Genomic DNA, 13,325 nt, shown 5'->3' with positions numbered 1-13,325 from the left:
TAAACCGGATTAAACCGGGAAATAAACCAGACGACTAACTTAAAAATAAAAAAATGGGACAATGTTCTAATATTTTGTTTTACTATGGTCCAAAAAAAGATAAAAATGTATTATTTCAATATAATTATACATAATTATTAATTATATAAAGTTTTACATTTATATATAACTACATATTTATAAATAAAAATTAATAATTATGTACGAAATCACCCGGTCAGACTGGACGGTTTAACCGTTTAAACCGGTTAAACCTAATACGAGACCTCTGCCGGTTTGACGTCCGGCTCGGGTTTCACAACACTGGTCTTTAGAGTGTGAATTGGATGAGTGAATCCTCATGGGTGAGACGTATAATGGTTGGATGGAATCAGTCATAAGTGTGTGAAATAATGTTCATCATGAGTGGTACATGTAATAATGGCTTAATAGAATCAACCATAAGTGACTAATTAGTATCATAACTTGGCTATTCAAGTGGTGTTTTCTGTTTTCATTCTTGAATGCCAAGAGTTGACTGCCTACACTATATGTAAACATGGAACACCATGAGAAATGGAAGTTTGAAGTTATTGGAAATTATCCATTGTTAGTGAGCTTCTTCTCCTTAGTTCTTGATTGAACCAAGATTAAGTTATTATCAAGAATCTCATATTTCTTGTGGCAAACATCACTCAGGCTTATCAAACAAAACAATTCTTTCTTAGTGGCGCCATCCATTCCAAACATAACTCTCAAAAATAGTCTTCCAGAAAACTACCATTTTCCAGTTAATATCATGGGCAGTGGTCGTATAAGACCAGATCATAGTCCAAAATACAAACCACAGGACATTCACACTTTGACAAACATTCTGGCTGCACTAAACAGTTGAGTCTACATTGTCAAACAAGAATAGGATTAGTTAAACAGAGTGCATTCATACAATCACACCATTGGCTCCAAGATGTAAAACAGTACGTGTAAGGTGTATCCATTGCTTCTGATTCATACAGCACCTAATAAAAAGGCCCAATCTAACAAAGGAACCAAAAAATCACCACAAAGAAAGATAGGAAGAATATTACACTATTTGGAAGAGATTGAATACTGGCGAACACTTAGAGCACTACTCAGTCCCTAAGTTTACAGAACCATCTTTCATCAACTTTAAGCTCAAGCTGTTGAATCTCCCTCGTGAATAATGCCGAGAAGCTTTTCTCCAATCTGTCCCAGTTTTCATCATAGCCACAAATTCATCATAGCTGATACGTCCATCCTGTAATTATTCAAGAATTTTAGAATTTAAGATTTTGTAACTAATACTAGGAAGGAAAACCCCATCAAAAGTTCACCTTGTCTGTATCCACTTCTTGGAAAATATCATTTGCTACATCAGTAGAATCATCTGCTCCATCTTCCATCAATGCATTGCGTAGGTCATCTGGTTCAATATAACCATCCCCATCCTTGTCGAAATAGGAGAAAGCCTTTCGAAGATGCTCGTCATTTGCCAATCTTTTTAAATGAAGGGAAACAGCAATGAATTCTCCATAATCAAGTGTTGACTTCCCATTACTGCCCACCTATGGTAAACAATAGTTTGAAGACAAAACAAGAACAATTTAGAGCTGGCATGTTAAAACTTTTCAACACTGAACATATAAATGGCATGAAAACAGATGATGGAAAAGAAAAATTAACAAGGTGAGTATGTTGAACCGTGATGGACTACTGTAGGGAAAAAGCAAACATGGAAGTTCATTTTTCTCAGTCATATATTGTCAACAAAGAAGTTTCACTACCTAAGATATCCATCTAGCTCGATAAGGGGATGTTACAACCATTTGGACAACATTACTTTTGTGAGCACAAACGAAGAAACCGATTAAGAAACAAAAAACATCAAAATCACAATAATAGGTGCATAAGAGAGAGTAGGGAAGTTTGTTACAACTAAGTATCATTCTCAATCCAAATAAGTTCCTAGAATCATCTACAAAACGGTTATAATTTTTCTAAGGAATTCGTGGCACTGTTAACTGGTCATGAATATATCTCTAACAGCATAAAACTGTGCACATTGTGAAGTATAAACAACAAAGTCAAACGAAAAACCAAATCCAGAAAAAGAATAAAAAGCCATGGTTTTACCATCATTATAATATGCCTGAATAATACACATTTAATTCGAATGGTAAAGGAAAATAATATTCATACCTCATAAATGTTTGTGAATGTTTAAAATTGAAAAGATTGGTCAAACTCAACTATGAGTCAGCCCAAACAAATTTATTATATAGGTAAAAATCATTACAAAAGATAAGATAATAACAATTCAATAACAATTAACAAGATAAACATAAATTATAGATAAATTCAAATAAAACGAAACTAATTAAATCTTAGAGATAAGATAATGCTCTATTAATCCAAATATCCTCTAACATGCCCCCTCAAAGTCTAAAACTAAAGCTTAGTCAATTTTAAGCTTGTTATATATAATTCCTTTAAAAATGTAATAATCAATTAATTATATGGACTCCATAAAAAATCATCAGACAGGTGTTTTAGACCGTAAAACTTGCAGGTATAATCACCAACAGAATGATTATCGATGAGAAAAGAAACCATTACAAATGTAATACATCAGCGGGTGGGAGAAAAGGCACCACCAGAATGATCATAGGTGGGAAGATAACCAGTTGTATAGTCACCACTGAAATGATCTTCAATGAGAAAAGAAGTTACTACTTATATTATTTGTCAATGCAAGAAAAGAGCACCACTAGAATGATTGCATGTGAGAAGAGAATCTAGTGGTATATTACCAGCAAGATGATCGCTGATAGGAAAAGAAGTTACTTACTATAATTCATTAGTGGGAGAAAAGGCACCACTAGAATGATCATTGGTGGAAACTGGAAAGAGACATAATTGGTATAGTCACCCTTGGGAGTGATCGCCGATGAGAATAGAAGTCAATATTAACATAATTTGTCAATGGGAGAAAAGGCACAATCAGAATGATAGTATGTAGGAAGAGACACCACACACATAAATAAATATAAAGGAAGAAACTTAATTGTTGTAGTGGAGCATGTCGGTGTTAGTTTATTTTAGATGATTGTTGCATGTAATTTGGAATTGTGAGATTGATAGAAAAGAATGAATACTAACGGAATGTGATGGGAAAAGGGAGGTGACTAATCGAAGTCATGGAGTTGGCTAATCAGAGTTCCGATTTTTTAGGATATCAGCAGCAGAATAGTGACGATACAGCTCACTAAAGATGATATAGCTCGGATACCATTTAGACGTTTAGAATTCAAAAGATTAATCAAACTCAAGTATGACTTAGTCCAAACAATTATTATATAGGTAGAAGCCATCGCAAATAATAAGATAATAACAATTCAATAATAACTAACAAGATAAACATAAATTACAGATAAATTCAAGTAGAATGTAACTAACTAAATCCTAAACAAAATAATGTTCTATTAGCCCAAATATCCTCTAACAATGCTTATTCTGGTCGCATGTATGAAGTGTGATGGTTACTTTGGTCTAAACAAATCATGGAATTTTCTTTGGTCAATTTGATGCACTATGATATGCTGCAAGTGACAACTTTATCATGCCAAGAGTTGAGACAACATAGACTAAATAAAAATAGAAATTTGACCATACTCACAGCTTCAATAAGCATCTGAACTTCAGAGTCAGCAAGTTGGGATCCAAAATTTTGAAATCCAGCTTTTAGTTCTTCAATGGAAACAATACCATCATTATCACTATCCATCTTCTTGAACATATCTTTGAGGTCTTCAACTTCTTCAGTGGATAGGAAATCAGCAATGACCTGTTTTCAAAAGTTCAATATTAACTCCAATATTCAATAGAACGACAGGCTCATGATAACAGCATATGCAGTAAACCAACCCTAAGAGCTTTTCTTTTGAATCTGTTCATCACTGAAAATTGCTTGAGTCTTGATTTGACAACATCTCCAAGAGGAACATTAGGAGCTTTCTTAGCATTTTGAAGCCAAGGATGCTCTACAACACATGAAAAGAAAAACACAATGAAACCATGCATTCATTCTCATAATTCATTAGCATAATAACCTTAAGTATAATCTAATTCAAGTCATCAACAAAGAACTACCTACTATAAAACTTGTCTGTATGCAATTGAGATTCCATCTTCATTTTTATTAGAATATTTTTAGGCAAGAAATCAAAGTTATCGAGGAAAAGATTTGAGATTGAGAGGGTAACATATCAAATATATTCGCCCGAGTAGCGGAATATCATACTTAAAGATAAAACCCACAAATGTACCTATTTACTATGTTTTGATTTTACTATTCTGTTCACCAACAGCATAAATTTCAACTTATGATAACTGATGAACATAAATGGACACATTGTATCTTAAATAACAGAAAGGAGGGAAAAGACAACTGCCATAAACAAAGCATTTAAAGATTTAAAATTTGGCATCTTCTAACTTGAAAATAGCAAGCAAAAACAATCAGACAAAGGTATCCTAATGCTAAATTTCAGTGTTACTCAGAAAGATGTATGAGAGCACAGATAAAACATACCAAGCACTTGTTTGGCAGTTAATCGAAGTTTAGGGTCTGGCTCTAACATTTGCCTGACAAGACTTTTAGCACTTTCAGAAATACTGGGCCAAGGTTCCCGTTTGAAATCTATAAGCCCGCGAAGAATGGCCTGTGCAACCCCTTGTTCAGATTCTGCGTTAAAATTAACCTTCAGGTAAGATATAAAAAGTTTTCATCTGAGCTTATGAAATGATAAAGAAACCAAATTTAAAGGAATGAATGAAACAATGCACTGCAAATATGAACCAAAAATATCAGTGTTGTCCAATCAAAGCATTGCCCACAAGCATTAGTTTTGTCAGCACATTTCAAATCAAAAAAGAAAAACAGAAAATGAAAATGTGCAAAGCATTAATACAGAAAATAAGGAAAGCATAAAAGCCATCCATGACCCATGGCATATGAATAAAGGAGGCCTAGCAAAAAGAGCAACACAACAATCTTGGATTTTGAATGTGATTACCGGCCCAAAATGGAGGAACACCACACAATAAGATATAGAGAATTACTCCCGCACTCCATATATCTATTTCTGGTCCATAGTTCCGCTTGAGCACCTCTGGAGCCATATAATATGGACTTCCAACAATTTCTGAGAACCTCTCACCTGGAAATTTGAGTGTTACACATAATATAAAGATGAAGACATGGCAAACACTACAATTCATTACAAAAGATCAAAATATAATGTTGAAACATCAGTAGGCAATGCAATACAATGTTTTATCAGATGAAAAAGCATCAAAAAGAGTGGTAATGCCTGAGGGGAAAACCTGTACTTTGATTGAAATTATGATTAAAATATCCTAACGCTCCTGACCACAATTGTTGAGCAACAAATAGTTAAATACTGAATGAAAAACAAAGATGCTGTTTCTAACTTCTTGTACTATCACGTATTTTTCACCAGAAAACAGAATAAAAGCAATCTATTGTTTGTACATGGCCATTTAAAGATCACAAAAAATTAGTAGAAACCAAATTTTACTCCTATTTTTTAATAGAAAAGGAACTATAGAAAAAAGTAAGAGAAATACAATGATAGGAAGGTCAACCACAAGAAAACAGTTACAGAGAAAAATAAAAAAACAGACTAAACAAAAATACAGAATAATGGTGCACAAAGGAAGTCCAAATGCAAATTTGAAACAGAAACCCCCTTAAAGAGAGAATGAGCCAAGCACCAAAGAGAAGCAAAAAACCAATTTCTTTCCAACAACATTTCTACAGATATCGAAACACCTTGAAAAAACCAAGCATTCCTCTCCAACCAGATGCAACCGAGAATAGCAAACACAGCAAGTTCCACAAGATTTTGACCTCGTCTTCTTACAAACCTTCAGACCTTATTGTCAATAGGGTTTCTAACCCACTATTCTCCACAAGCACCAAATAGCCCAAACCATACGAGATTTGCAATCGAACAATGTAAAAGCATATGTATAACAGATTCAGAATTGTTCATACACCTGACACAAATATTTAGGAGAGATGGCTGTCTTAGAGCTCCTCTTCGAATCTAAGAAAATCATCCAATCTTAAGGACTTCCATGAGTTGCAATAAGCGGCACTTTGACATCACACACACTCTGGTTCAAACCATACATGCTGAAAACAATCTAATGCCATCAGGAAGAAGGCTCTTAAAGAAAACTGAAAACACTGATAAAATTCACATCAAAACAACAATTTTAGCCACCAAGTTACCCAACCCCTGTTCTCCTTCACTATTTAGCCTACAACAAAATTCCCAACCTACTAGATCATCCTTCCTCAGCTCACCAACATCAAATCAAAGGAAATCTCCCATAATCCTCTCCGATCTCTGTGCCACTCCAACAATTCTTAATAAGTTAAATATGAACAACAAATGAAAAGTAAGCTCCCTTCAAATTATCAAAATGTTTAGAAACCTTCTGAACCACAAGATCCAAAAAGAAAAGAGACTCTGGGTTTCCTCCTAAAGGAATGGCCAAATAAACCTAAGGTCATTGAAGGGTTTTCCAACCAGCCACATAAGCAAGGGAACCACATTCATGTTTGACTACGGTTGAAGCTGCCGGAGTAGCTGTCTGATTACTTCTCAGGTCTCGTGAAACAAATGAATGACGAATGAAAGAGACTTTTGGGCTGAAAATCAAGCTAGAGTTACATTGGGTCTCTCGTTTTCCATGAAAACATGTCTACCTGAAGAAAATCAGAATTATTGACATGGAGCAAAATCGACAATACCATAACTTTTACGATTTTGAATTGCGATCACAAGGACTCAACCTCATTACGATTTTCCAGTAAGATCTGGGTCACTCCAGCCCCCAAAATTTACACAATCGTGCAATCCTAGTGTTAAAGTCTCAGTAAAACAATGTAATTTGGAGGAGGGTAAAACACACTAATCCAAAATAATCAGGCCACTAAAAGTAGAAGAATTATCATCAAAACATAAATAATAGCAATACATATAAGTAATCAACAAAATATCCTTTCCATAAAAATCAAGCATTCCTTATTTGAGTTTATTCAAATTGAACATATTCAATGTCAGTACAAATAATGTTATCTATATAGTGGCCAAAATATCACCCTAACAGTTAATAAAGGAAGTACTAAACATCAAAGTAAATACATTGAACATAAAATGCATTCAAAAGTTTATAAATTTAGTAATTTGGAGGATTTAGAAAGTAACAAACTAATTCCCTTTAATCCCACATCCAAATTGTTCAAAACTTCCAATTCAATCTTCCCTAGTATGTACTTGATTAAGATATAACATCCACATTCTGAATTCTAGAACATCAAAACATAGATTTGAATCTTACCTGGCTTGAAGAATATAGAAAGACCAAAATCAATGGCTTTGAGGGGTGAATTCTCTTTCTTATTAGCAAACAAGAAATTCTCAGGCTTCAAGTCCCTATGAATAACCCCATGCTTGTGGCATAGCTGCACGACCTCCATGATGGTCCTGGTGACAGCAGCCGCAGCGCGCTCTGTGTAGTGTCCACGTGCCACGATCCGATCAAAGAGCTCACCGCCCTCGCAGAGCTCCATCACGAGATGCACAGCACTGTCGTCCTCGCACGCCTCCCGGAGACTCACAATGCTGTTGCTACGCGGCAGGTGGCGCATGATAGCCACCTCCCGCCGCACGTCTTCCACATCAATGGCGCTCCTTAGCTTCCGTTTCGAGATGCTCTTGCAGGCGAGGAGCTCCCTCGAACCGCGATCGATGCAGAGGTATGTCACGCCGAACTCGCCCCGACCGAGTTCGCGGTCCACGAGGTACTTCTCCTCGATGTTCTCCTTAGGTACGCCGCCGAGGACAGTAACCGGAAGTTTCTTAGCGGCGCCGGAGGAGGATTCACGCTTACCGTGATCGTGGCCGGAGAAGCTGGATTTTACGTCCTCACGGGCCACTGCGGCCGGAGATCTGCAGCAATTTCCCATTTCCCGGCGAGATCGTGGTGGTTGGGTGGTGAAGTTAGGGTTTCAGCGACATGGTAATGGAAAAGAAATGTGAAACCCAAACCCTAGAAATGAAGAAGAAAGGGTTTTAATTTCAATTTCAGAAGCGTGTGAAGTTAAAGTGAGAGAGAGTGTTGAGTTTGAAAGAGGAGAGAGAAAGTCTTAGAGTCAAAGGCTGCTTGTCTGGGTCTGTACGGTAACGGCTGGTGCTTTTTGCAGTAGTGAAATGAAAGCCAGGGAGCCCGTCTTTTTTGGTGCTAAGACATCATCATTTCATTTTTGGACCCACATATCATAAATTAACATTTCTTATTATAATAGATATTATTTTATATTTATTTGGATTTTTTACTCTACGGTACACTTTTATATTTTAAAATAATATAATAAACGATTAATTTACTATAATTTATTATAATATTAGAAATAAATTATAAGGCATAATACATAAATGTTTATTGTTTTATTATAAATTAAAGAGATAACTTATTGAACACCAATAAATAAAAAATAATATTACATTAATTATAATTTAACAATCCATTTTTTCGTTTTACTTTTATATTATACTTAAAAAAGACCAAATTTACCTTGTTTTATTTAACCATATTTTCCTCTACCACAACCTTTTCATTTCCTTACCTTTTTTCTCCTTTCGACAAGTTCTCACCATCTTCTCCTCTTCACAATGTTGTCATTGAACCGCCATCGATTTGAAGCATTAACCAAATTCATTCCAGATTGTCATCTGTCTAACATTGTCGTCACTGTCTAACATTGTCGTCACTGTCTATCTCCATCGATCCAAATACCATTGTCTGACACTCATGTCCACAATTCTTCTCATGTTCGCCACCAAATGCATGCCACTAGCCACCATCCTTATTGCTTGGACCGTCAGATTTGTATTATCTCTGCTCTGTATTTTTTATTTCATTCTAATTTTCTGGATTCAATTTCTGCGATGGTCATTCTAGATTTGCTAGTTTCATACATAGATTTACTTGATTATTTCTTTTTCTTCTTAATCTATGATATAAAATATGATTTCCCTTCTTATTATATGCATTTAAGGTACATATCTTCTAGTAAGAATGTTCAAGTAAAAGGAGTATTCTTAACAAATAAGAATGTCACACCAATAAATTAGGGAAGAACATTCTTATTTTAATAAGAAAGTGGTAGGAATCAATGGATGGAAATGTTCTATGTACTCATTTAAGTATTTAACTCTATAAATATGATTCATGTACTAAATGAGTTGAACTTGAGATAAAAATTAATATAATTAAATAAAGGAGTTGGATTTGAGTCAAATACAATTCAACGAGTTAAATTCATGGGTTGGTTTGATTTTATATATATATATATATATATATATATATATATGCATGTGTATGCACAAGAGTGTCTAAGTAAAAAATCCACATATAAAGTATATAAGAATATCTGAATAATGTTAGATACTTATCTTTTAATCATGGCAACTCAAATAAGATTGAGTGATACATATTAATTATTCTCATTTTTAATATTAACAATTATTCTCATTTGAGTCACTTTCAATACATACATATGCATGTGGACAATCTTTATTGTTGGGTCCCACAGGACTCTGTCACTCAACTAGAGAAGGGTGAATAAGTGATATGGTACACGATTACCGTTGCTCGATAAACAAAGAGAAAATACAAAATTAAATATTATTTAACCGATTATACACAGATTTAATCGATTATCTCGATCTGCTATTAATCGATTAACTAAATAACTTAATCGATTATTTAGTTCTTTTTCAGTGAAAACGGTTTTCTTTCGATCTCCAAGATTACCAAAATTCTACTAAACTTATATGCACTCATTACAGACAGTTAAAAATAGTAAATGCATGTCAAGTTAAGTAAAACAAGTAATGCGAAAATGTAAAAGATAAGGGAAATGATTGAAAGATGATTGAAAGATTCTTATACTTGTTCAATAATATCATGTTTGTATTTAAGAGTATGTAAATGTAAAACACAAAGCATTAGGCCTAAAAGTGATTTATGGGGGAATTCATGATTCTTGATTATATGGCCTTACTAGGATTTCATTATAGAATATATTTATGACACTTAAAGTATGTGATACTTGTAGTTAAGAAGAGATACCTTATTTTACCTTTGTTGCACAATACTTTCTAACTTCAAGCATTTGTGATGACAAGTTGCTCATAAGTGTCATAGTCTTTTTCCTTTGGTGACAAGTCAAAGAAGTTTGAACTTCTCACCTTCTATGTGCCTAGAACATTTACTGCCCATATGAAAGTTGAAGTTCATATGTCCTTAGGCACACCTACAAAACACAATTACTTGTTTTTCTTGGGTACCCAACTAACCTTGGGTCCCTTGATGTTAGTAGCTTGGAGATTTTGTTTCTTAGTAATCCATATACAATTTTCATTTGGAACATCATGCATTCAAGGTATGACCATACAATCCACAATAAAAGCAAGTAGGGGATTCAAGATATGAAAATTTCAGAGCATCTACTTGTTTCTTGTGACATGTGTTATTTGCATGCATATATCTCAAACTAGATTTAATCCTAATATTTTTACATGTAGCAAGTAAGTTGTTTGAATTGTGATCACTAGATGTGAAACTAGCCAGCTTATCATTTAAGATATTATTTTTATTTTCCATGCAAATGCAATTTTCACAAATAGATGTCACATTTAAATTAGAAGTACAATTACATGAAGAGTTAGCATGTTTAGCATCTAAAGTTTCATTTTCAATTTTCAGCATATCAATGAAGTTTTGTAATTCACATATCTTCTTTTCAAAATCTAAAATTAACCTTTTTCTTTCTATATTATTTTTAGCTAATGCTTTAAGTTCTTCATGTATTTCCATATAAGCATCATAAAGCATGTTACAAGTGGGAAGTATATCGAAATTTGAAATAGAATCTAATGAGTATACCTTACTAGGCTCATCTTGCTCACTTACTTTGCAAGATTTCAAATTTTAAGCCATTAGATAAATCTTGTGTGATTCTTCATCTTCCGAGATGCTTGTTGATGAATCGTCCTCTTCGGGTTCATCCCAAACGATGTATGCATTCTTAGCTTTAATGTCCCGAGAGTCTTTCTTGTAATCATGTTCAATCTTATTGGAAGGGGTAGGACATGTGTACCTAATGCTTCCTACTTTCCTACTCTTATGCCAAGATGCATTTTATTTAGGATTTATGTTCATCTTGATTGAACTTTCTTCATCTTCCATATGAAGCTTTTTGGTTCCTCCATTATTTCTTAATTACTTTCTGAGTTTGTTGATAAGGAGGGACATGACTTCATCATCCGTGTCGGAATCATACTCATCATCATCATATGTCTCCTTTTGACTTCTTGAATGTGATCTTGTTTCTTTGAAGGAGGTTTCTTTGATGTTCTCGTCCATTTGTTCATTGAGTGTCAAACGTCTTAATTCCAACTCATGTTCTTGAAGTTTGCCAAATAAAGTTGCGAGCATCATTTGTTCCAAGTCCTTTGACTCCATGATGGCAGTCACCTTGGGTTACCATTTCCTGTCCAGACATCTCAACACTTTAACAGTTAGTTCATGTTTGTCAAATGATTTATCTAATGCAATGAGATAATTAATAATGTGAGTAAATCGTTTTTGAAAATCAGAAATATACTCATGTGGAAACATATGAAATAACTCATACTCATGCATCAATGTATTTAATCTAGATCGTTTGACCTTACTAATGCCTTCGTGGGTTACTTGTAAAGTGTCCAACATATCCTTGGGACTATCGCACTAAGAAACTCTAAAGAACTCATCGTATGAGAGTGCAGAGATTAGAATATTTTTCGCTTTCAAATCAAGTTGCATTTTTTTCTTTTCCTCGTTGGTCAAGAGACTTCTAGGTTTTTATTTCGTTTCTCCGTTCACTATGTGTAGTGGGACGAAAGGTCCATATTCTACAGAATCCCAAATTTCTGTATCAATAGCCTCAATAAAAATCCTCATTCGGATTTTCCAGTAAGTGTATCCCTCGCACTGAAAATTGAAGGGCAGTCGATGGATGTGTCATCGCTGCTAAACGGGTTAGAAGTGCCCATGGTAAAATTGCCTAGGATCAACGATCTAAGCGGCTAAGCTAGCACAGCCGTACTAGCTCTGATACCACTTGTTGGGTTCCACAAGGCTCTATCACTCACCTAGAGAGGGTCAATAAGTGATATGGTACACGATTATCGTTGCTTGATAAACAAAGAGAAAACACAAAATTACACACTACTTAATTGATTATACACAAATTTAATTGATTAACTCGATTTGCTATTAATCGATTAACTAAAGAACTTAATCAATTATTTAGTTCTTTTTCAGTGAAAACAATTTTCTTTCAATCTCCAATATTACCAAGATTCTACTAAACTTATATGCACTTATTAAAGACAGTTAAGAACAGTGAATGCACAATATAGAATATGCAATTAACACAGAATTATATGCATATCAAGTTAAATAAAACAAGTAATGCGAAAATGTAACAGATAAGGGAAAAGAAGAATGAGACACAACTTTTATCATGGTTCGTTTGCGGGTCCACTTGCAAACTACATCCAGGCCTCCCCTTCTGATCTTGGGAGATTTTTCTTCACTATGGAAAATCAATGTTCATTACAAACACACTTCCAATACAAGATGCAAGACACTACTTTCTTGATCTCTATGAACTTGAGAACCTTGGTTTAACCTCTCACTATCATCTACTAAGATCTCATATCCTTTTGTGATTAGGCCCCAGCCAGGCATCGCTCAATACCAAGACCTCTTGCTTCTTATGAAGACACACCTAACAACAACTAGGATTTTCCCAAATCTATTCTCCTTCTATGGTGATACAACACATCAAGAGAATATGTTAATCCCTTAGTCTCACAATTTTCTTCAAGTTATATGTGCACCTCAATGTGCAGATTGTACACTCTTCTCACAATCTAAGAACATTTCTAAAAGATCTCACAATTACAGAAATAGAATGCGTGAGATGCAAGGTTTCTTTTTCAACAAAAGATTTGAAAATAAAGCTCAACAGGTATCTTGTAAAGATTCACCCTTTTCTTTTCTCAAAAGAACACTTAGAAATCTCTCTAAAGATATGAAAGTTAGAGCTTTAGATTTCCTGAATAATATGTGTAAACTCTTTATTTCGAATGTGTTCTAACTCTATGAAACGTTTC

General features: G+C 34.4%; 1 protein-coding gene across 1 annotated transcript; it reads right to left on the bottom strand.

Moving 5' to 3' along the window:
- Positions 808-8,341, bottom strand: LOC109362574 (calcium-dependent protein kinase 13-like). Its single transcript, XM_019608440.1, has 7 exons — positions 7,435-8,341; positions 5,076-5,219; positions 4,592-4,744; positions 3,925-4,040; positions 3,677-3,844; positions 1,335-1,565; positions 808-1,258 (listed from the first exon to the last, which is right to left on the bottom strand). Exons 1-7 carry the CDS (start codon positions 8,060-8,062, stop codon positions 1,109-1,111), a joined length of 1,590 nt encoding a protein of 529 aa, XP_019463985.1. The 5' UTR covers positions 8,063-8,341; the 3' UTR covers positions 808-1,108.

Source organism: Lupinus angustifolius, chromosome LG12 (assembly GCF_001865875.1).
Source record: "Lupinus angustifolius cultivar Tanjil chromosome LG12, LupAngTanjil_v1.0, whole genome shotgun sequence".
Classification (NCBI taxonomy): domain Eukaryota; kingdom Viridiplantae; phylum Streptophyta; class Magnoliopsida; order Fabales; family Fabaceae; genus Lupinus; species Lupinus angustifolius.
This window is presented reverse-complemented; position numbering and strand designations above follow the sequence as displayed.